The sequence below is a fragment of the Python bivittatus genome, unplaced genomic scaffold (assembly GCF_059951505.1).
Source record: "Python bivittatus isolate LINGU-HERP-01145 unplaced genomic scaffold, Pbiv_v1 ctg000690_np1212, whole genome shotgun sequence".
NCBI lineage: Eukaryota > Metazoa > Chordata > Lepidosauria > Squamata > Pythonidae > Python > Python bivittatus.
This window is the reverse complement of record NW_028277096.1, coordinates 3,981,808-4,003,925: the sequence shown is the minus strand read 5'-3', so window position 1 is coordinate 4,003,925 and position 22,118 is coordinate 3,981,808. Positions and strand designations below refer to the sequence as shown.

General features: G+C 40.1%; 1 protein-coding gene across 1 annotated transcript in view; it reads left to right on the top strand.

Annotated features, from left to right (window-relative positions):
* Positions 1-22,118, top strand: part of SCARA5 (scavenger receptor class A member 5) — a 121,314-nt gene that overhangs the window by 73,058 nt on the left and 26,138 nt on the right. The window contains exons 4-6 of the mRNA XM_007426257.3: positions 848-1,525; positions 8,559-8,639; positions 13,187-13,285. Of these exons, the coding sequence (XP_007426319.1) occupies positions 848-1,525; positions 8,559-8,639; positions 13,187-13,285 (858 nt within the window). The remainder of the gene's footprint in view (positions 1-847; positions 1,526-8,558; positions 8,640-13,186; positions 13,286-22,118) is intronic.

The window sequence follows — 22,118 nt, the reverse complement described above, 5'->3', positions numbered from 1 at the left end:
AACTGGCATGGGGTGAAAAAAGGGGCAATGAACCCTGGCTAGCACCTTGAAGATGCTCCCATATGTTAACATCTTACTGATCATCAACATCTTGGAAGATATTATTATTTGTGTATGTGTTTGGTTTTATTCTATTTTTACTGTATTTTATACTGTTTTTATTGTAATTTAATTAATATTTATTGTTAAATTATTGAGAACTGCCCAGAGTCACTTCTTCATGAGATGGGAGGTATCTAAACTTGAAATAGAAGGTTAAAATACATATGTTACTATTTCTGGTAGCTTTTAATAGACTTTTGCTGATTAGGATTGAATGATGAGTTTTTACAATTTGATTATTGATAAAGGATGAGATATGGGAAGAAGAGTTTTTTTTTTAATAGAAATACTAGAAAAGGTGTTAAGTTACTGAAATTGTTTATACTTGTCTGGAGGGAGGGGGGAGTCAACTTTTATAAATCTTTTTCCTTTCCTTTTTCCTTTCTCTGTTTCTATCTATGCTTCCCTTTTTTTCTTTGTTTTTTATATCTTCCTTAGTTTGTATTAGTCTTTTATCTTTGTATTTATAAACTCTAATAAAATTATATTTTAAAAAATTAAAAAAAGAAATTGCCCAAAAGGTAAATATCATTGGCTATATGTGAAGTATGAGCCATAGAATCCCCCTAAATCAGTGGGATACAAATCAAGGTAGTTTGGAATAACCCTCCTCCATCTTTATAAGAAAGTCCTGGAAAATAATCTGACTGTGAAAATATACCTCACATTTTGACTCTTCCATCTCTAGAACATTCACCTCTGTTCTTATCTCTAACTTCTGCTATCTCCTTCCTTTCTTTTGTAGTTTCCAGGCCTCAGAGCTCTCCTCAAGACCTGAAGGTGCTCATGGGAAACGTGAATCAGCTAAATGAAAGTTTTCAGGACCTTCAGCTGAAAACAGGGAAGCAGCTACCCTTCAAAGGAGACATCCTGAACCACATTTGGAGCCTGCAAGACATGCTTCAGAACCACTCTGACTCTCTGCTAATACTGAGCAGCTCACTTCAGAAGTTGGAGGGGGCACTCAGGAGCCTGCAGGCTCAGGCATCTCAGGCAGATCGAGTCCTTTCTGGTCTACGGGATAGCTTGAGCCAGCAAAATGATGTGACGCAAATGGAAATCTACAAGCTCGCTGTAGAGGGGAACAGTAGCCGCTTGCTTTTGAAGCACCATGAGAGCTTACTCTCTGAGATGGCTTCTCATGTGGAAAGCTTGAATGACCAACTGACAGAGGTAGGTGGGCAGGTGGGCAGCATGAACCGGACTCTGTCTTATGACGTAGGAATCCACCACACCCGCATCCAGGACCTGCAGGTCCTCATTAGCAATGCCTCAGAAGATGCTCGGCAGATGCGCCTTGTCCACATCGCCATGGAACAGCAGCTCAAGCATGAGCTGGCCATTCTGAACAATGTGACTGAGGATCTGAGGCTCAAGGATTGGGAGCACTCCATTGCTCTGAGGGACATCACAGTGATACGAGGTAAGGAGTGCAGCAAATATAACTGCTTATTTGATTCAGGCGTAATTCAAGGTGCTAGTTGTCACCTTGAGGGCCCTTCATGACTCAGGGTCTGGATACCTAGGAGACCATCTTCTCTGGATAGAATCTGCCTGCCCAATGAGATCAAGAAGAGAGGGCTTGCTGAGGGTCTCTTATTTGAGGAGATGCCGTCTATAGGGATCACAAGGGTGAGTCTTCTCAGTGATGACTTCCTTTTTTGGAACAGCGTATCCCTGGATATTTGGTCCTATTCCAGTTGAGTGGGCTTCTGAAGGGCCATGAAGACCTTGCTGTTTAGGAATGCCTTTGGGGATGTGGAGGTTTAGCCTACCTCCATTGGATGGTGCTGTCATACTATATCGGTGGTGTTTATGTGTTGGATGTTTTTAACCCTTATTGTGGCATCCTGTAAGCCACTTGGAGCCAACGAGAACTTAGTTAGCTACATACATAGGTAGCTTAGAACTTAGTATAGAAGCTACATACAATGCATTCAGCTAATCTTTGTAAATTTACTTTAAATTCTGGCACTATTTGACCATTCCAAGTTAATCATGGAGCATATCATAGAGGCTTAAAAATATTGTCTGCCAGAGCTGGTAATGTATCATCTTTTGTACAATATGTGCATGATAAATTTAATATGGAATGATATCCCCCTAAAGATCCAGATGGCTCTCACCCTGATGGTGTTCAGGAAGTTATTAAAGACCTGGCGATTCTCCCAAGTTTTGGGGCAGAATAAAAGTCGAGCTCCTGCTGGATGGGGTTTTTTTGGTTGTATATTGTTTCTGGGGCTGTTCATGATTCTCTTTTGTGTTTTGTATTTTTATACTTTTAATTGTAAGTCTTCCAGAGTCATTGGGAGTTGGGCGGCCTATACATTGTATAAATTAATAAATAGCCTTGAACTATAGGAGCAACATTTCTTGAAAACTGGGACAAGGGAAATAGGGTGAGAACATTGAACAAGTCAGTGTGAGGACAATAAATATTATTTTTATTCTTATTTGGATTTGTGACATCATTGTGTAGCTAATAATTGGCTATGTGGTGCCATCAAGAAAATATATTCAGATTAAATGTATTGTTCTCGCTCACTTCTGATTGTGATATTATGATGTGACAAAGGGATTTTTTTTCCTCCATATTGCCTATATGGGCTGGGCTAGCCTCAGGGAGATTCCTGTATATTGTTTCTTTTATTTGGTATAATCAGCAAATATACTACTTAATTGCTCAGCTCTACCTGCAGATTATTTATATATAGATTAATAAGCATTAGCCCAAACTAGTCCAATCCCTGGTGCAATGTGTGTGTGACATTATGCACATGTCACAAGGGTGAGAATTACCCATATAACCCTAATTTTTGTTTCATGTTTTTAACAATTGCTAATTTATAAGAATATTGTTCTCTTACCCCATGGAGCTCAATTTCCTCAGAAGCCTTTGGTGAAGGAGTTTGTCAAAGGGTTTTGAAAATCCAGATAGTATATAATATCTATTGGGTAATCCATGCTTACTGATGAAACATGTAGAAGGTTACTGAGACAACACTTGGCTTCCTGGAAGCCAAACTGGTTCTTGTTCAGAAAGATTTATTCTTCTATGTGTTTGTTTATTTTCTTTCTAATAGTACTTTTAACCATTCCCCCAGAACAGACAACAATGATAATCTGTTCTATAATTTGGCTATAGATTCCTTTATTACCCTTCAATTTCTTCCTGGTAAGAGTTGTTCAACGATGGAACAGACTGCCTCAGGAGGTGATAGACTCTCCTTTGCTTGAGCAGTTTAAACAGAAGCTAGATGGCCATCTGTGGAGGACATTGTAGTAGTGGCTACCTGTACCAGGCAGGGGATGGATTTGATCTCCAAGGTCCCATTCAACTCTTACATTCTATGATTCTATGATTTTCTCTCCCCTTCTGATGATACTTCTGTTTGGAAATTCCAGTTTGACGAAGATTACTGCAGAAGATGACTGAGTTTTCTGTATGCCTTCTCCATAAGATTCTCTTTCTATTCTATTCATTTTGCTTGCATTATTTTAATAATATGCATTTTGTCTATGTGCTGCTAGGTTCATTTCATTCTTCCTGAGTTATCAAGAAGAACAAGAAATGAGAAGCTTTTCCATGGAAGAGCTGGGGTATGCGTCTTCTAATAGAGTTTTCCTCATTCATCTTGAGGGGGGCTGTTAAGACAAAGGATGAAATTATGTTAGCCATGGAGAAGTAAAATGAATTAAGACACGTTTAGGTTGCACTTTTCCATCTGGTGGAAACTTGTCCTCTGTTCATGCAGGAGTTTTCTTTGTGGATATTGTGCCCTATCCTCTGGATTGCTTATTTCAAGTTCAGCTCAAAGCACAAAGTGTTGCTGGGGATTTGTTTTGGCAGATGGAAAAGATTTGTCAAGGCAGGGTTCTTGTCTTCTTCCATTCAGACCTGCTCCCTTGATTTTGATCAGAATGATCTACAAGGTAGTAAGAACTTGCATCTACCAGCTGAGCGTTGCACACAGGAGGAATGGCCAGGCTTGAGGTCTTGTGAATAAGAAATCTTTTTCACATATCAGAGCCATTCATGTATCTCCCAGAGCCAAACTGACTGGAGCTGTTTGACTGTTGCTACTGAGAACTGTGTTATGCAGAAGGTTTTGTGAATGTCCTTTATAAATTGCCTTTTGGAGGGGTCATAATTGTTCCTGGGGAGCCCCTGCCCTTCTGTCCATTTGACCTCTTCCTTTGCATCTGTTGGCAGCTATTGCTTCTCCAACCTTCTTTTTCTCAGAGCAGCCAAACATCTCCACCATACAGTTATAGTGCTTCCCACGGTAAGTAATGATGCAACAGAGATCTTCTTCATAGTGACGTCCATTTAGACATGCATCTGAATAAGGAGCTCGTTCCTCTCCATTGCCTCACTCAACCTTCCCCATATGGACATTATCCAAATATGTTGGATGCTCATCATAGCTAGCTAGGTAGGGTATAATGAGGGCATCATGCAGCGGAAGGCTGGCATTACCACCTGCATTTGAATGAGTGTGAGGAAACCTTGTCTGGATTGCTCCTTCACTTCTGTCTAGAATCTGTCCTTTTGCGAAAGTGCCACACTTTTAAAAATAAATGGGCATGTGTGCATTTGTCATCTCCTGTGGCAAGAAAACCAGAAAATGAAGTTCTGAACAGAGAAATTCTGCTTCAGTCCAGATGAATAATTGAAGAGAGAAATGCTTTTTTTCTGCCAGCTTCACGCTCACGGGAACCTTGCCACCTAGTGGTGAAGTTCCATGCATTTTGCTTTTTCTTTTAGAACAAAATGTAATTATAGATATTTGACAAAGGAGTTCTAGTATTGTTGCTGTGGTCCATGGATTCAGATACTGATCAAATTCCTATTCAAGCTATGCCTGAAATACTAGCAATTTGATTGAATAGTTAAATCCATCAAATGCTCATTTTATTTACCTGTACTTTTTGTGTTATCTATAAAACATTTTTCCTTCTCTCTTTTCCCTGTGACCAATGTTGCATAATATGGTTTGACCAAGAAGTTGACTTTAGGTTTTGAACTGGCATTAATTGCTTAAGGATGGATAGATCATTCTGTCAGTTTCACACATAATCATTCATTCCCTCTCCCTCAAATTTACAGGGCTATTTCCAGATGGTGTCCATTTCACACATGTTACCCATAAATCTGTTTAATCTAATTTCCAGACTACTATGCAATATTTTTTAAAAGCACAAAAATACACAAAAATAAATGAGAATGGATTTTCTGTCACAATATGCTTTTATAAATGTATTTCATCCAAATCGTTCATATATAGATTACTTTTTCCTCAAATATGGCTTTTAAAATACTTTGAGGTGAGAAATGCACCTCAAAATCTAGAGAAGCACAGAATTGGAAGGAAAATTATGTTCCAAATTTCACATTAGCCCAGGAGCTAAGGAACAAGTCACTTTTAATCATTAGTTGCAAAGAATGAAAATCTTCAGGCATTCTTAAAATGTCTAGTGCAGCCTTCCATATACTTGCATCCTCTTAGTATGCTAGCCTACAATGCCTAGAATCCCTGACCAATTTGACTGTTGTCTGACTGGATTTGTGGGAGTTGTAGTTCCTGGTGGATACTAGATTGGGAAAAACTTCATTTTTTTTAATACATACAGGAGATATTGGATATTTTAAGGTAACCGAGTGCAAAGTCTAGCCAGAACATTCCTGAAATATTTGCCTTAATCTTTTCTGATTGCACATACCCACACATATATCTGCACGCGCGCGCACACACACACACACACACACACAGGCAGCTATTGAGTCCTGTTGTTTTTCTTGTGCTTTCTTTGCTTTTGAGCATGACTACTTTTCAGTGATTCATTGAAACTGATAGGTTTTATATTTCCCAAGAAAGAGCATTGCTTCTTTGCCTCAAAACACAAAGGTACAATCTGAAATTTTGCTATCCGTCCATCTGTCCATCCGTCCATCCATCCAATTATCTAGGCAAGCAGCAAGTTGGGCAGTTGACAATGGAAATAGCGCAAGGCAAAAACAGTTAATTCTTTTCCCTCACACCAAGACCCTAATCCAAATTACACATTCTCTGCTTTTGGTTTTTTTTTTTTAAAACAAGCATTTAACAGATGGCCCTGTTTAAATTGGTTTACAGCAAGAATGGCCAGCTGCACCCCGAGGGCTCTGTGTGGCCACAGATTCCTCTTTTGCAGCCCTTGGCTGGCGATGTGATTACCAAACCTTAATGGTGTGTATTTCCATTATTTTGATACAGGAAGAACCTCAAACTGTAGCGTAGATCCTAATGTATGATGAGTACAAACAGTATTGTAAGAAGAAAGGACGTAGCAGCCATATATAAATCCAGTGAGTGTTCATGGTCATGGAATACTCCTAGACTGTGACCCAGTTTTTTAGGGGAGTACAATTCCATCATAACACTTCCCCACTTGTGCTGTTGCTAGCTCCCTGTTTAGGCTCAGAGAGGGGCAGGTTTCAGACAAATGAATTCAGTAGACCTACAGAAAGCTGGCTGTCATTTTTAGTATACTAAATGCATACTGTCTGGCATCAGTGACTTGTGTTCTCCTCATCTTGTGGACGGATTACAGGCTTACGGTAAAGCCCTCTATTTGGGGCTGCCTATGAATATGACTTACAAACTACAAACAGGTGGTGGGTCAGACCATGTTTAACAGAGTGATACCTATTCTTTGGGAGCGGTATTGGTTTTCAATAAGTTTACAGGTACCCATCAATGTGCTAGACATTACCTGTAAAGCCCTTTAGGGCTCAGGTGAAGAGTTGTAGGAAGTTCTGCTTCTGATTCCACCTCCCCAGATGGTTTGGGAGACAGGAACACAGAGACAAGACTTTTCCATGGCTGTCATGACTCTCTGGAATTAAGGTGGAAGTAAGATCCCTCTCCTTGCTTCGTTTAAGAACCTGGTAAGGATCCATCCTTTTCCTATGGTGAAGAAAGTGGTAATGCTGTATATGGGGTTCTGAGAACTCTGATGTCAGTCTTTTACATTGATTATGCCCTGTGGATTTATGATGCAGTTTTTATGATTTTATATTGGTTTACCTTTTCATGATATGCAGAGTCCTTGGGGTTCTCTGAGCTTGGTTCTTTTCTTGCAAACGTTTCATTACCTGGCTAGGTAACATCTTCAGTGCTAAAATGGGATGGGGTTTGCCCCCAATAATGTGCTGTGCCTGCCTTGCCAGTGCTGGTGCAGGTGGGGGTATTGTTTTGCTTCTCTGGTAGTTCCTTGATTAACCTATGTTTAGTGCTTGATTGTGTGCCTGGTGGTAACCTTTGCTTATCTGGGTGATGATTGCTGGTGATGCGATCTTCTGGTCTTTTGTCTCTTTTGAATAGTATGTAGATGCTGTTTATCTCTATGTGTCTGTTAACTGCTGCCTTGTCTGAATACCAAGCTTCCAAGAATTCTCTTGCATTTTTGGATTTAGTTTGGTCTAAAATGCTGACAGTTTCCCAGTTAAAACTGTGGCTCAGTCTGTCCATGTATTGTGAGATTAAGGAATTTTCATCATATCTTCTGACTGCTAGTTGGTCCTCGTGGATGCGCTCTGCCAGTCTTCTGCCTGTCTGTCCTACATAGTGGTTGTTACAGTCCTTACACTGTATGTTGTAGATGACTCCTTTTTATGATATGTTTTCACTGTTGTGAGCTGCCCAGATTGCTGCAGCATACAAATGGGAGGGAGGGAGGGAAAGCAAGAAAGCTCTCAGACAGTATCTTGACACCAGGAACAAGTTGTTCTGACAGGATTTTCCAGGTTATGTAGCAAAATTATTGGTCCCTGTGAGTTAGCTGACTAGTACTGCATGCTACATGATGCTGTTGGAGTACAGAGATCAGTCTACCAGACTTGATCTGCTACTCTTGGATTTGCCTACCCTCTTTCTTTCTGAAACGACTAGAAGCTGCACCCCACCCTGCCCCAGGCTACTAAATATATACTTCGAAATATATGATTCTGACCCCAGAAATCAAGTGTTGTTTTAGCCTCCTAAAATGTGACATCTTTTGTATATTTATTTACAGCACAGGCTGAATTCCAGGTCATCAAAGAAGGATCACAGGGGCTAGGGATAGGAATGTTGACAAAATCACCAGGGAGAGGTCAAGATCTAAGGCTGTAACTAGAAAAATTGAGCAGGAACTTAGGTATTAAATGAGGGAAGAGCTCTGAGGCTAAAGCTTGATAGAACATGATAGAAATTGATTAGCTTTGGAGAGGAAACAGAATGGGCACTCTGGCTGGTAGAACCATTGTGATATTGCAGATAAGATGAGACTCAGCTGGTAGGACCCTCAGTTGAAGTGTATTCATGAGTCTGATAGCTCCTGAGAATCCCAAATGCAACTGATAGTTTCTTCTCTGCTAAACTTTGAAAGTTATAACATGAAGTGATTAATCCATTCTTTTTTTTACATTCTAGGGCCACCAGGACCAAAAGGGGATCAAGGCAATGAAGGGATGGAAGGTGAACCTGGCCCGCCTGGTTTACCTGGACTGCAAGGTAGTGTGTTGTTATTCAAAGTGCTTGTGTGAATCCTGTGCTGTTTGTAGGTGGCTGTAGCAGAGACCCAGAATGCAGGGATAAAGCCTAAGCTATTTCAGTCCTTGAGGTTGCTTTGCGCAAGCCCTAAAAGGAAAAAAAAAAAGTCCTAATTTAACTGGCAATGTCTGCTAAAAGAGGATAATAAGATGACAGGAAAGATCCCTCTTTGCTCAAGATTTTATTTATTTATTTATTAAATTTATCCCCGCCCATCTCCTCCCAGTGGGGGACTCTGGGTGGCTCACAACTCATTAAAAACAATAAATAAATATACAATTAAAAGCCTATATACACAGTTACAAAAGATGAAGGAAAAAGTCCAGGAGGCCAATGGTTCAGGGCAGCAACACCAGACCTCTAAGGGGCTAGCCAATCCCACACTTGATGACTTGAAGATCCTGGAGACCTGCTGTTATTCCAGATAGACATCACAGGGTTCAACAGACAGTCTGATCTGATTAAGAAGCTGTTTCCTGGGCAAAACAGGTGGCATTAAGATTTGAGCCTTTTTTTAATTCTGCTATTACATTTCTCATGTATCATACACATCTGTTCTTTAAGCAAATCTTTCTCTCTGCTTCCTGCTTTCATTTGATTGTTAAAATAAAAACTTGAAGAGAAATTGCATGCAAACAAAAGACATTTAAAAGATTATTATTGAATTTATGGATCATCCTCAATTAATATTGGCACTGAATCATTGGCAACTAACTCTAAGATACTTCCCTGTTACTGCAACTGAAGTGTAAGAGAGATGTTTGGTGCTTGAAGAAGGGGTGGGGTTAGGAGGGTGGGGTTCATTTTGTGGGTTCTGAGTGAACCTCTTAAGGTTTCAAGAACCATTTCCCCCCTCTTTCAAAACCACTGTTTGTAAAGGGAAATTAAATTAAGGCCCTGAAGGAAAACATGATTTGCTAGTTAAGTGGAAGCTTATGTTATGTACACTCCTAAAGCTCCTGGCTGAAGCACCAGGCCATTATTAACTACTCACAATTGGCTTGAATTTCTGCCCCAGCAGAGTTATGAGAGATGCTGTGGGCAATTGTCTTGAGATGTAAGAGAGCAGCCCTTTGGCCATGTGCAGCCACTGTTTAAAAGCAGAGGCTGTCCTGGGTTTAAGAAACCCTCTTCCCTGAGATTCCTAAGGAGGATTTCTCCAGCTGTCTTGGGAATCCCTTTAAACAAAGCCTGGCACCACGTTTTCAACGACTGTACAAGAGGAGACTCTAAGGCAGCATTTCCCAACCTTGGCAACTTTAAGATGTGTGGGCTTCAACTCCCAGAATTCCTCAGCCACTATGTGTGGACTTCAACTCCCAGAATTCCTCAGCCACTATGTGTGGACTTCACCTCCCAGAATTCCCCAGCCAGCATGCTGGCTGGGGAAGTTGCTGAGGTTGAGAAAACTGCTCTAAGAAGCTGATTTCCACTCACAGAAACCTCTCCATTTGAACAGCTAAAACTGTTACTAGTAGCATTAAAGAAACAACAACCATACAGTATATAAATGGTCAACAGTATCACACAGGTACAAAAATAACTTTAAACAGCACTAAACTATGGACTAGTTGGATCTATATCCTTTGCCCCACAGAGAAATTTGCTGTAAGCCTAGTAGTCCATCCTCCCTTTCTCCTCATCTGCTGACTGAACAATCTCCTTGGCACAGTACATACTACAGGCCCAATGCATATGAAATATACCACCATCCCTCCCTTGGAAAATGCCCCAAGTATGTAGTATAGCAAGTGTGTAGCAATTTCCTTACTCTCCTCTGCCTACACTAAGTTTGGATCTCTTCCATCCACCTGATCAGTCTGTTCCTCTCTTACTCACTGCTCCTTTTGACTCTTGCAAGTCTTGATCCTTTCCCCAGTGGATCCACTTAGTGATCCCCTCCTTGTGGAAGCTGTCAGATTCTTCTGTTGGCTGAGTGATGCCCCCTGCGCCTCCTTATTGCTTCACACCGGAAAGTGCCCCTTCCAGAGAGCAGAACCTGGCTGGGCAGAGTCCTGTGCTGCAAGGAAAAAAGCCTTGTGCTGTCTCCCTTCTATTGTTCGCTTACTCATAAGTAGTCTTTCTTTCTCCCTTGTTTCACAGAGAGAAAGGCTATCCAGTGTGATCTCTTATTCCCTTAGATTGCTACTTGCCTTGAGGTACTTCTCTTCTTTTCCTTTCTCCTAGCCATGACTCCAGGCTAAACTATTTCTCTTCTGCTCCTTCCTCCTCTTGGGCATCTAGTTCTCTTGCATTTAGTTCCACTTATATAACTTTCCTTAACTTTTCAGTTTCATTGTTTCCACTCCTTAATGAAGCCCCCCCCATCCAGACTTGCTAATTCTAACTCCCCTTTGGTCTCCAAGCTGTTTTAACCCTTTCATCTACGGCAAGGGCCTCTGGCTTCAAAATAGGTGCTGTAGTCAGGCAACTGAAGACACAGCCCTTTTTTATGTGCATGGCAATGTGTGCAATAGGGTGGGGCTTTGATTGCCTGATTGTGCCTGCCATTTTGAAGCCAATGACCATCATTCTGGATGTCCCTGGCTGTAGCAAGGCTATCTCCACTTAATCTCTCTCTGTCTCTGTCTGTCTGTCTGTCTCTCTCTCTGTTCCTATTTCCCCTGATTCTCATTTCTTGTTACAGGCCTGGATCCTTGGAACCTAGCTTTTAACAACTGTCAAACTCCTCTAAACATCCAATTTTCTCCCCTAATTATTTCTCAACTCTAATGCAACCAAGTGGGTTGCCCATGTTTTACTGTCTCCCCAAATACTCTCTCTTGATCAGTAAAACTAATGATGTGTCTCTCTGAAGGTGGTCCTTGATTATTCTTGATGGTTAGCAATGGCAAGCAGTGCTAAGCTGGTTATCCATTTTGGCTTTCTTATACTTGTCCTCACACTTACATTTTTGCAATGTACTCAGTGTTAGAAACTTCAAATTGGAAGGGGCTATTTAGACTATTGAGATAACCCCCTGCTTAGAAGAGGAATCCAAATTAAAGGGTCTCAGAAAATGAAGAGGAGCCCATGACATGTCTGGGTAATTGGTTCCACTCCACGACTCACACTGTTAGAAAGTTTTTTCTTATATTTAATTGGATGTGCCTTTTAATTGGAAACTCTTCATACTCTGTATCTGTAGCAAGAAAATACCAGTCAGTGAACCATGCTTAATCTCATTTCTTGAACTACTATACCAAGCCTTCTCCTGTGGCATCCTCTTCCTAGCCAACATACAGAATTTTCCACATGCTCTGCAAAGAATTCAGAGGGGTTGGTGGGATGGAGTCAATCAAGAATTTGTTTACTGAGAAACTTCAATATTGTGGCTTTCTATTGAGAGGCAGTGTCCAGGAGTTTTTGAGATAAACTTCTGAGATGTCCTTGAATACCTGGGGCCTGTGAGATGTGCTGGATGTCAAATCCCATAATCTAGGAATTCTGGAAGTTGTGGGATCTTGAGGATAAAGGTAGAAAAAAACTATTTTTGAGATGTAGGTTTTCCTAGGGCTGGGGCTCCAAGCTTCCCTCAGACCTCTCCTTCCACCCTTTCCTTCTTGAATCCTTTCTCCTCAGTTCCCTTCTGTCTCTGCAATATAATCTGGAAGGAGATGTCCTGTGTAAGCATGCTTTGATTGGCAGTTCTAATATTCAATCAACACAGCATCAACATCAGTAATTCATTTATCATAAAGTTATCTCTATTCAGAAAAGAATGTAGCTGTTATTATACCAACTGAAGAAGGTAATGAGCACTATCTGTTTTTGCAAAGATGATAAAGGGCCAAAGTACATTCCCAATCATAGGAAATGTAATTCATCCTAAACGTTGGAATCACTCATCCACAGAATCTTTGGTTTCATTCTGTTAGCCCTCATACAATCCACCTCTGTATCCAAGCAGTTGTCCAGAACAGAATAGTCCCTCCAGTTCAGAGCTGAAGGTCTTCAGTGTCCTGGAGATTCCATGCCCTAATGATGCTCCCAGTGGTTTCATATTGATGTTAAGTGGTATGGAGGACATAATATACTTGGAACTGAATGGGATCTAGTTCTGGGTAGATGTGTGTTATCTTTTGGAAGTTTAGGTGTACTGGGATGTGAAAGCTTACAAGACAACCATGGAATGAAATGGACAACCAAGCCATGCAAAGCAAGCAGCCACATATTTATCATTGTTCCCTGTGACAACCCTACAGAGACATGGTTAGTGAGCACTGTAATTACTAATCAAGCCTATTTAGTGAAGTCTAGTCACTTTCTCTCAGCCGTAGGAAGGAGACAATGGCAAACCACTTCTGAAAAAGTCTCTGAGAATTGGGCATGATTAAACGGATTAAAAAAAAAAAGTAGTTCAACAATTAGAAGAGCTAGATGGAACGCAGGCTAGCTTGCTAATATTTATTATTCTTTGTAAAGCAATGTGCATCCATTTTTTAAAAAACAAACTCTACCTATGTTTGAGACTTGTTTTGCTTGTTTTTTTCATCTTCCGAATGTAGGGTTCCCTGGTGAAAGGGGAATCATGGGACAACGAGGGCCAAAGGGGGACCAAGGAGACATTGGCCAACGTGGGCTACCTGGCCTCCGTGGAATGACAGGTATTATTTGCTGTTTGTTGATGCTCCGATAACTGCATCAAAACCACAATCTACCATAAGAAGTAATTGTTCAAACTTCATATTTGGCCTTCCCTGCAAAACTGTAGATGAAGAATGCTGTTGATTTCTGATACAGATAGAAACTACACGTGCATTTCTCCTTTCATTATTTCTGTAACCTAAACTTGTAGAATTTTTGTTGTCTATGTTGAAAACCCTTAAGTGAAGTGCTGTTATGAAAATATTCACATTTGGAATTTGAATTCAAATTTGGATTTGGAATTTGATGTTGATATCTGGCAGCAGATTGAATTTCCAGTTGGAATTTGATATGGTGGGTGCTTTGATTACTTAAAATAACACGATCAGTTTGAAAATATTGCTTTTGATTGCATGTTAGATTTAGGTATGATACAGTTTGGATTCGATTATGATACAGTTAGGTATGACACAGAAGTTAAGGCTCCTCTGTCATTCCTGCTGCAGTTTCACATGAATCCCCCACCATCCCAGAAGTCTTTCCTTCTTACTGATGAGGCTCCATCTTGATCTAACCTAGCAAAGCGTCCCTGTTCTGGATGCCATGACACACAAACCCTGGATCAGGTGGAGGCAAAAGCAGGAGAATATGAAAAACAGGCAATATTTCTTTAACTTTCTGGCTGGCAATCAAGGGGCTGGTGCTTTTATATTCAAGTAAGTGGAACTGTGTTGTTATGGTTCAATCCATGGCTTCCACATCCTTCTGTGGAGGGGACTACCCCCCTTGCTTCCCCCTCTCCCCTGTCCATCGGTTGCTGCCAGCAAGCAACTTGATAGGTGACCTGCACAAAAACATAACATCAGAGTCAATTTTCTTTTGATATGAGCCAAGTAATTCCCTTTTAACCACACAGTCAATTAAGTGCATATTTTGGTTTTCTTTTTTTCTGAGCCCAAGTTTGGGTGGGTGGTGTGCCCCACAAAGCACTTTAGAGATTTCAGTGGTGTTGAAGGCCAGACCTTATAAATTGTAAGAAACATCTTGCTGGATCAGACCAAGGGGGCTCCATCCAGCACAACGTTCTGCTTCCAACATCAACCTGTCAGAAGCTTCTGAAAAAGCATACAGGCTGGGCATGGTTGTAGTCTCTGATTTATTTGGAGGCCTCCAATCCAACTCTGTTTAAGCTAAATCATGGCTCTCTTGTAGCACTTTAAAACAGCAGGGGGAGCTGAAAAGGTAAGATGGATCGTCTTTCTAACTCCCTCCCCTATCTTTTAAGCACTTCATTAAGGTGATGGCAACACCGCTTCCTTGGTCCCCTTTGCTCTCAGCATCTGGAATCCCATCATATGCAATCTGGGTACAGCAAGCTGATGAATCTGGGGAATGGAGTCATGAGCAAATGGGCAGAAGGAAAACAATCTGAGCGGGTTTTAAGATGGCATGTTAGCAATGAACTCCTAAGCTAGGGAAAAGAAAGACCATCTGGTCTGGCTCCGTTCCTAGGTTGTAAATCAGAATTCCCTATGTAGAAATTTCTTGATAGGCCCCCACTGCAGCCATTAGGTATACAAAACAGCTGAACCTATTCATTATATATGTGTGCACACGTGCCAAATCAAACCACATGTTTAAAAATAAAACCAGCCCTTGAAATTCAACTTCTTATCAGCATAATCTCTTGGAAGGTAAAGCCAATGAGGGAGATTTGTTTGTGGTCAGGGCTGGCCTTGCAGGTGCTGAATCTAAACTTTGCTGAAACTTCTTGAGGTGGAGGCATTTTTTAAAAGACAGACTGCAGTATTCTTGAGCCAAGGTATTTGCATACAAAAGTTTTGTGCATGCCCCCGTTGAAAAAGACGTGAGAACTTAAAAGGAATCCTGCAGTTGGTTTAGGCCAAAGGTCCACCTAATCAAGTATTCTGTTTCCCATACAGCCAACCAAATGCCTGTGAGAAGAACCTAGGCAGGATTGGGGGTGGGGTGGGGGGTGAGGGGCAAGGCTCTCTCCTGCTGTTCCTCCCTGGCAATTCATATACAGAAGCATGGAAATAACATACAACCATCATGATGAGTAGCTTTTGGTTGTGCCCTCCTCCTCTTCTTCTTCCTCTTTGAGTTTGTCTAATCCCCTTTCAGTGTTCAAGTCTATGAGCTGTATGAATTAGCATTTCCTATTGCCTCTTTGGAATGTTGTTATTTGATGTCTGGATTCTAGCATTACAAGAAAAAGAAAAAAAAATATCCCATCCATTTACTTCACACCTTGCATCATTTTGCATGCATCTGTCTAAATAACATTGTGCACGTTGTTCTTCCTTGTTGTCTAAACTAAAGAGCTCCTAAAATCTACATCCTTGCCTCACAGGGAAGCTAATCAACCTTCTAATCATTTTGGGTTGCTCTTTTTTGCCGTTTTACCAGATCTAGAAATAATCTTTTTCAGAAACATGTTTTTGCAATGTCTGCTCACTGTCTACCATCAAGAGCAAGGGAGAGAAATTGCACAGCTGTTCTTTCCTGGCATATGATTCCACAAAATTACTGTATCCAACCACATGGTCCATTGAATCCAATATCATCTAATTTGCTTGACAGCTGCTCCTACAGATCTTTGAAGATCTTATTGTGCGTTGCTGAAGATTGGCTTTGAATTCTTATACATGAAAGAAATGCAACTGCTAGACCCTTATTTATACCCAGCTTTGCTGTTTAAAAGCAACTATTTACTAAAGCAAAAGGTTCAAATAATCTTGTAAACCACCCAGAGTCACTGCCTCGTGAGATGGGCGGTGTCTAAATTTGAAATCTAAATAAATAAATACATACATGTGATGATTTTCCATCTATTGAAAATAAGCAAGAGAAGTGAATGGCTTCCCTTGAAAAGGTGGGGGTGTCACGCTGTATAATATCTCACTGAGCACTAAGTTCACCTAGATCTGAATCTGCTTAACATGATTCATCTTTGCAGAATAATGTTCTGAGAATAATATATAGAATAGTCCTTCGGGTTCAAAGAAGACACGCTGATGTGCAGTTCATCTGTGGACACGGAGGTGGCTCTGCAGTCCCAGTCTGGAAGCGCAGAGTCTAGCCCACTGGGGGCAATGGGCATCCATTGTTGTAGTAACTGTGGGTGTTAATACATGAAAGCCATAAAACTGTGTAGGGCCATTTAGAGTTCAAGTCCAATTCTGCACTGCCCAGGAATCCCAATTAAAACATCCCAGATGGATGTCTCCAGGAGCACAGATCTATTATTCCAGGTCCTACTTTCTGGGATGATACAGAATAAGCCATGGCTTTCTTTGATGTAATTTCCTTTCAGGTTCTTGGAGAGTGCTATCAGGTCTCCTGCCTAGTCTTCTCAAGGCAAAACACGCCAAATTCCTGCAATCTCTGTTCATAACTTTTTGATGCCCTGAGCATCCTCACTGCCATTTTCTGAATCTGTTTCTTTGTACCTTAACTTGCGCTAAGAACATAGTGCAAAGTCAGAAAGATCTACAGAAGTAAAAGTATAAGATCCTATATTCCTGTCTGTGACCAGAAGCCACTATATCTGGAAATGAAACAATGAAACTCTTTATATTTGGAAATAAAGTGGGAGTTAAAATTAAGTGAGTTATAAGGGTAAATGCAGATCGAGTAAGTGCTTCCCAGGAGCCAGAAAAGTTCTTTCAATTCCCCTCCTCCCCAGCATGATTTCATAATCACGGTACAGGATTATTTAGTTTGTTTTTAGGGCACTCCAGGATGGAAATACAGATGTGTTCTGAACTTTATTGGTAATTTGGGAAAAATTGTCAATTTGGTGTTATTATTTTGGTTTCAGCTCCTCTTTGTAAAATAAGAATATTGGCAAATATTCTCACATCCTATGAAGGTGAATTTGACAATTTTTCCAGAGTATTTTGCATACTTAGCAATGTTTTCAAAAAAGCACTTACTTTTAAAGACGCGCCCTTGGAAAAACAGCTGTTCCTAGGCACTGATTTTTTTAAAAGCCATTTTGATTGTTCTCAACATAATCTGTCTTCAGGGGATGGAAAGAGAGATAAAAGTTTTGGGAAGTGAAAGAACCCTGCAGACTGCTGACCCCTCTGCCAATGCAAACAGAGACCGGTCGAGGCCAAGATAAACTTTAATAGTAACAAGAGAATCCAGCTGGGTTGTCCATAACACTTTTCCCAGACCAAGGATGTACACATAAGCTGGGCAAATAGGGGCAGGGCTTCAAAGAAGTCCTTATCTCTTGGTATTAAACCCAGAGTTCAAACGATTCATGGTATATACTGGATATTTGCTTTTTTAAAAATCACACATGACCGTATTTAACTTGCTTAAGTGTTCTTTTTATGTAAGTAGAGAGGTAAGGGTTGGCTTTACTGCATGGGGCTGTTGCAGCTCATCACTGCTGCTTCTCTTTGTTCCCTGGAGTTGTGCAGAAAATATATTTGTGGGCAACTGTGAGGTCTGTGTAGCATCAGGTGCATGTTGGAAAGAGAGGAAGGCTGTTCTGTCACAAAATTATTCCACCTCATGTCTACACAGAGACAGCTTTGGAGCCAATAATACACCAATGGCTCCTGTTATAGAATATGAATATGTGTGTATACGTGTGTGTGTGTGTGAGTTTGTGTGTATATGTGTATATATATATACATATATATGTATGTATGTGTGTGTATATATATATATATATATACATATATATGTTTGTGTGTGTGTGTGTATATATACACATACATACATATATATATACATATGACCTTATATGCAGTGCCAGAGCAGAGACAGCAAAAGTACTATGAGCCAAACCAGGAGCATAGTCTATTGTCTTATTACTTTATTAGAAGATATTTCTAGAAACACACACACATATAGACATGCCAAAACAGTAGAGTGAAAGTGAGAGTACCCTTCTCTTTCATTGGCCAAGTGGGTAAAAGAGAATTTGGAGATTCCAAAGAGTGTGGGATAATCTCAGCTTTTTCAACACCATGCTTCCAACTTGACTATATGCAGGTCATGGTGTCTGTCCTCCTTGTTTTGATATGCCAGTTCTTTTCTCAAGGGGAAAAACAAACAAACAAACCTATTTACTGGCTATGTTATCATGGTATGTAGATCTTTATTTTAGTTTGATTCTGTTTATCATCTCTAAATTGTGCCAGTTGATGGTCTAGCCTGTATTCTTCAGCTTTCTTATCTTGTTTTTTTCCATTTTTTTCCTTTTTCTGGTCAGCTAGTAATTGATTGATAGATTATGTGCTATCAAGTCAGTTGACTCTTAGCAACCTCATAGATCAACCTTTTCCAGGATGATGAGATGGGTGGTGACAAATTTGATAAATAAATAAATAAAAATGATCTGTCCCCCAATCTTCAGGTCCCCTTCAGGTCTTCCAATGGGGCACACTTCACCACTATAATCAAGTATATCCACCTTGGTGCTGCTCATCCTTTTTTCTTTCTTTTTCTTTTCTTCCCTTTCCTTTTCTCAGACTTATAGACTTCTCAAGAGAGCTAGACCTTTGCATAATATATCCAAAATATGATAATTTGGGCCTGGTCATTTGTGCCTTGACAGCTAGTAATAGAAGGATATATATAATGCATGGTATGATTCGGACAGAATATAATAGTAGGCTATAAAGAATAGAATAAAAAATGAAGATATTATATATGTAAACAATACAAATATTATATAGAAAATACAAGTATGAATTCCATAGCACTATTGTTTTTGTTACTTCAATTTTCTGTTAACAAACTGTAGGGAAAAAATTGAAGTAATCCAGATTGGATTCTTTCTGTTCATTCACTCTGGTTCATGTTTAGCAAAGCATATGTGTGTGAGCATGTAATGGTATGTAGCAATGACTTTGGGAGACAGGCGGAAGAGCCACAGCCTGGACAACCAGCATGTAAAAGTTATCTCAGCCCACAAAAGGGGAGGAGGCATGGGAAGTGTTTCAGAAGAGACCTTCCCTATTTTTCTGGAGAGTAAAAGGAAAGGAGGGGAGAAATACTTTCAGTCTTGCAAGATTCTGTTAATGTAACCTTACAATAAAGATAGAGTTAGTACTCATGGTTGTGCTTCTTGTCTAGACTACCTCAAAGGGCTAACAGAGTAGAATTAAGCCTGTTCATAGCATCTAGAATGAATGCTTAAGGTCCAAAAAGAATAAGTAAAGTTTAAGTACTTTATATGCTCTCATACGAGGCCTGCATTTCTGAGCTGTCTAGTCTTATGATAGAGAAAAGGAGAAGGAAGGAAATATTCTCTTCTACCTGTAGGAAGCAGACTGAAAGAAAGGCCAAAGTGCATAAATCTCCCAACCCTGGAGCAGAGACCAAGAAAGAAAATATGGAGTAGCTTGCTTGCTAGTTCTACTGCTACGTAGAGTAAAATAGTCAGTAGAATAAAAATGGCAGTTCAGAAGTGGCATCTCCAATACAAACATGCATGGGTTCCAGTTATTATTCCTTGGATTTTGCATATTTAATACAACATTTTTTAAAAAAGCAAGAAATCAATTTCTTCTAGACACCTTAGGAGATGCAGAGACTGAAGTTTTCTGCCTCTCTTCCAACAGTCTTTTGGTGCTTTGCCAGTTCTGTATTAAACGGTACAACCTGATCTAATCAGAGAACTCCATCTGGTCAATTTCATAATGCTTGAGTTAGTTCCACCATGCACTAGAAAATGGCTGGGTTTCAACCTCTGTGTTTTTATCAGTAGTGTATATCTTCTTTTAGCAACGTCCCATGAATAAAATAATATAACTGTTATTCACATTATACCCAGCCATGGTCTATCTTAAAAGCAGACGGGTGAAAACAATACTCCACCGCATTTGAAGGGAAAACAATGCTTTAAAAAAGAGCTTTAATTAAAAAAATAAGATGGAAAGTTGGTATGCTACACGATAAAAATGCCGATTGGCCTCTAAACTATAGACCCCATAGGCGGTCTTAGAAAATAGAAATGATGCTTGGATATAGCCCACGCGCTGAAAAAAAAAAGAAAGAAAAAGTCCGACAATGTCCGAGAGCAATTTTATCCATTTTCCTTCCGATAATAGGATCTTTTTGATTGGCCATAACCACTGTTTTGTGAGATTGTCACAATATGCAAAGTATTCGGTATGCTCCCTGGTCCAACATGTTTGCCTACTCATGGTCTAATCATTTTCGGTGCTCATCGGTAAGGCATAGGTCCTATATTAAAAAGGGACCTTTTAGTAGATTTGAGAGGGTATACAGTATTGGGATGCTGGTGGTGATGCAATTTCTAGAGCTCTAATTCATTGTATATGTATGAATTTTGTGTGTGTGTGTGTACACACATACATATACATACATGCCTAAATAGTAATGTAACAGTCTGACTTCCTATATGCAAGCAGTTACATTCAGCATCAGCGAAGGTTGGAGTCTCTTATCATCACTGGATATGAAATTAGCTATGCCCTCTAGGTGTCCTGAACTTTCAAACATAACTGAACATAAAAAAGCTCTCCCCCATGGCTTGAACATCCCAGCTAAAAACCTGCTTTCTTGCCAAGTGAGTCAGAGCAGTTTGACATTGGAACCTATTACCAGAAAGGGCTTGGGAGCATTCAGACACAGCCCAGGCAGTCCTCTGTCTAGAGCAGTGTTTCTCAACCTTGGCAGCTTGAAGATGTGTGGACTTCAACTCCCAGAATTCCCCAGCCAGCAAGGGTTTGAAGAATTCTGGGAGTTGAAGTCCACACATCTTCAAGCTGCCAAGGTTGAGAAACACTGCTCTAGAGTGCTTTAACTGGATTTCTGCAAGGGACAGGGAGTTGGATTTGAGTTTACATGGGCCTGTTCAAGACTCTGATTCTATGATTCTTTTGAGTGCCATTGAGTCAGCTTTGTCTCCTGATCACATATACTGTACTTGTCATTTCAGTTGTCTCTAGCAATAATCTGTACCATTTTTCAGTATTTTGATGTTTCTATTGTCTATTTGGTATTTTGTTTTATTATTGGCACCAATGCTTTTATAAGCAAAAAGGGGCATACATAAATAAACTTTCTTGTAATCTCTTGAACCCAACCACTGGCTTCCCCTTCTTCTATTTTCCATATTTAAAAGTCTGGTTAAGTAAAAATGTATTTTTCTGTCAGTCGAAATAGGAAGCTAACCTGACCTCACTTGACACTGTATTATAAAACCTATCAAGAAGGGGCACTCTTGTATTCTCTCGAGACATACAGTATTTCTGATGAAACGAAGACCAAGAGAAAGGTTTTCCAAGAAGATCATAATGTCAGGACAGGTTGTCATAGAATACATGATCCTCCAGATAGCCTGGTCCAAAATCATGGAAGGGTCCCCAGAGCATAACGAACCCTTTGGAACAGACAGTAACCTTCTTTAAACAAGGGAGTCATATACTCTCTATAACTAGCCTTCGATCAGATGTGATACTCTCTGTGGCTAGGTTCACACAACATGCTAGACTAGGTTACCAAGGGATTGGGTAATCTGTGATTCAGGTGTTAAGGAAACCTGCAGTTTTCATAACATCATGAATGACATTGTCTCAATACAGTTTACTTGTTAGGCTGTGTTACATGAACACAACAATTGCAGAGTGTTGAATGAACCCATTCTAAAGTGAAAAGATTTGAGTGAGAACATGCTATATTGGCCTTAGTTCTTTGGCACTGGGTGTTTGTGTGAATTGTGTTGCTTTTTTGTCTGTCTGTTTTGCTTTTGGGCTTTTCACTATATGTAAACCACTCAGAGTTACAGCTGTGAGCTGGACACACATATAAATCATTTAAATTAATACATGTGTAAAT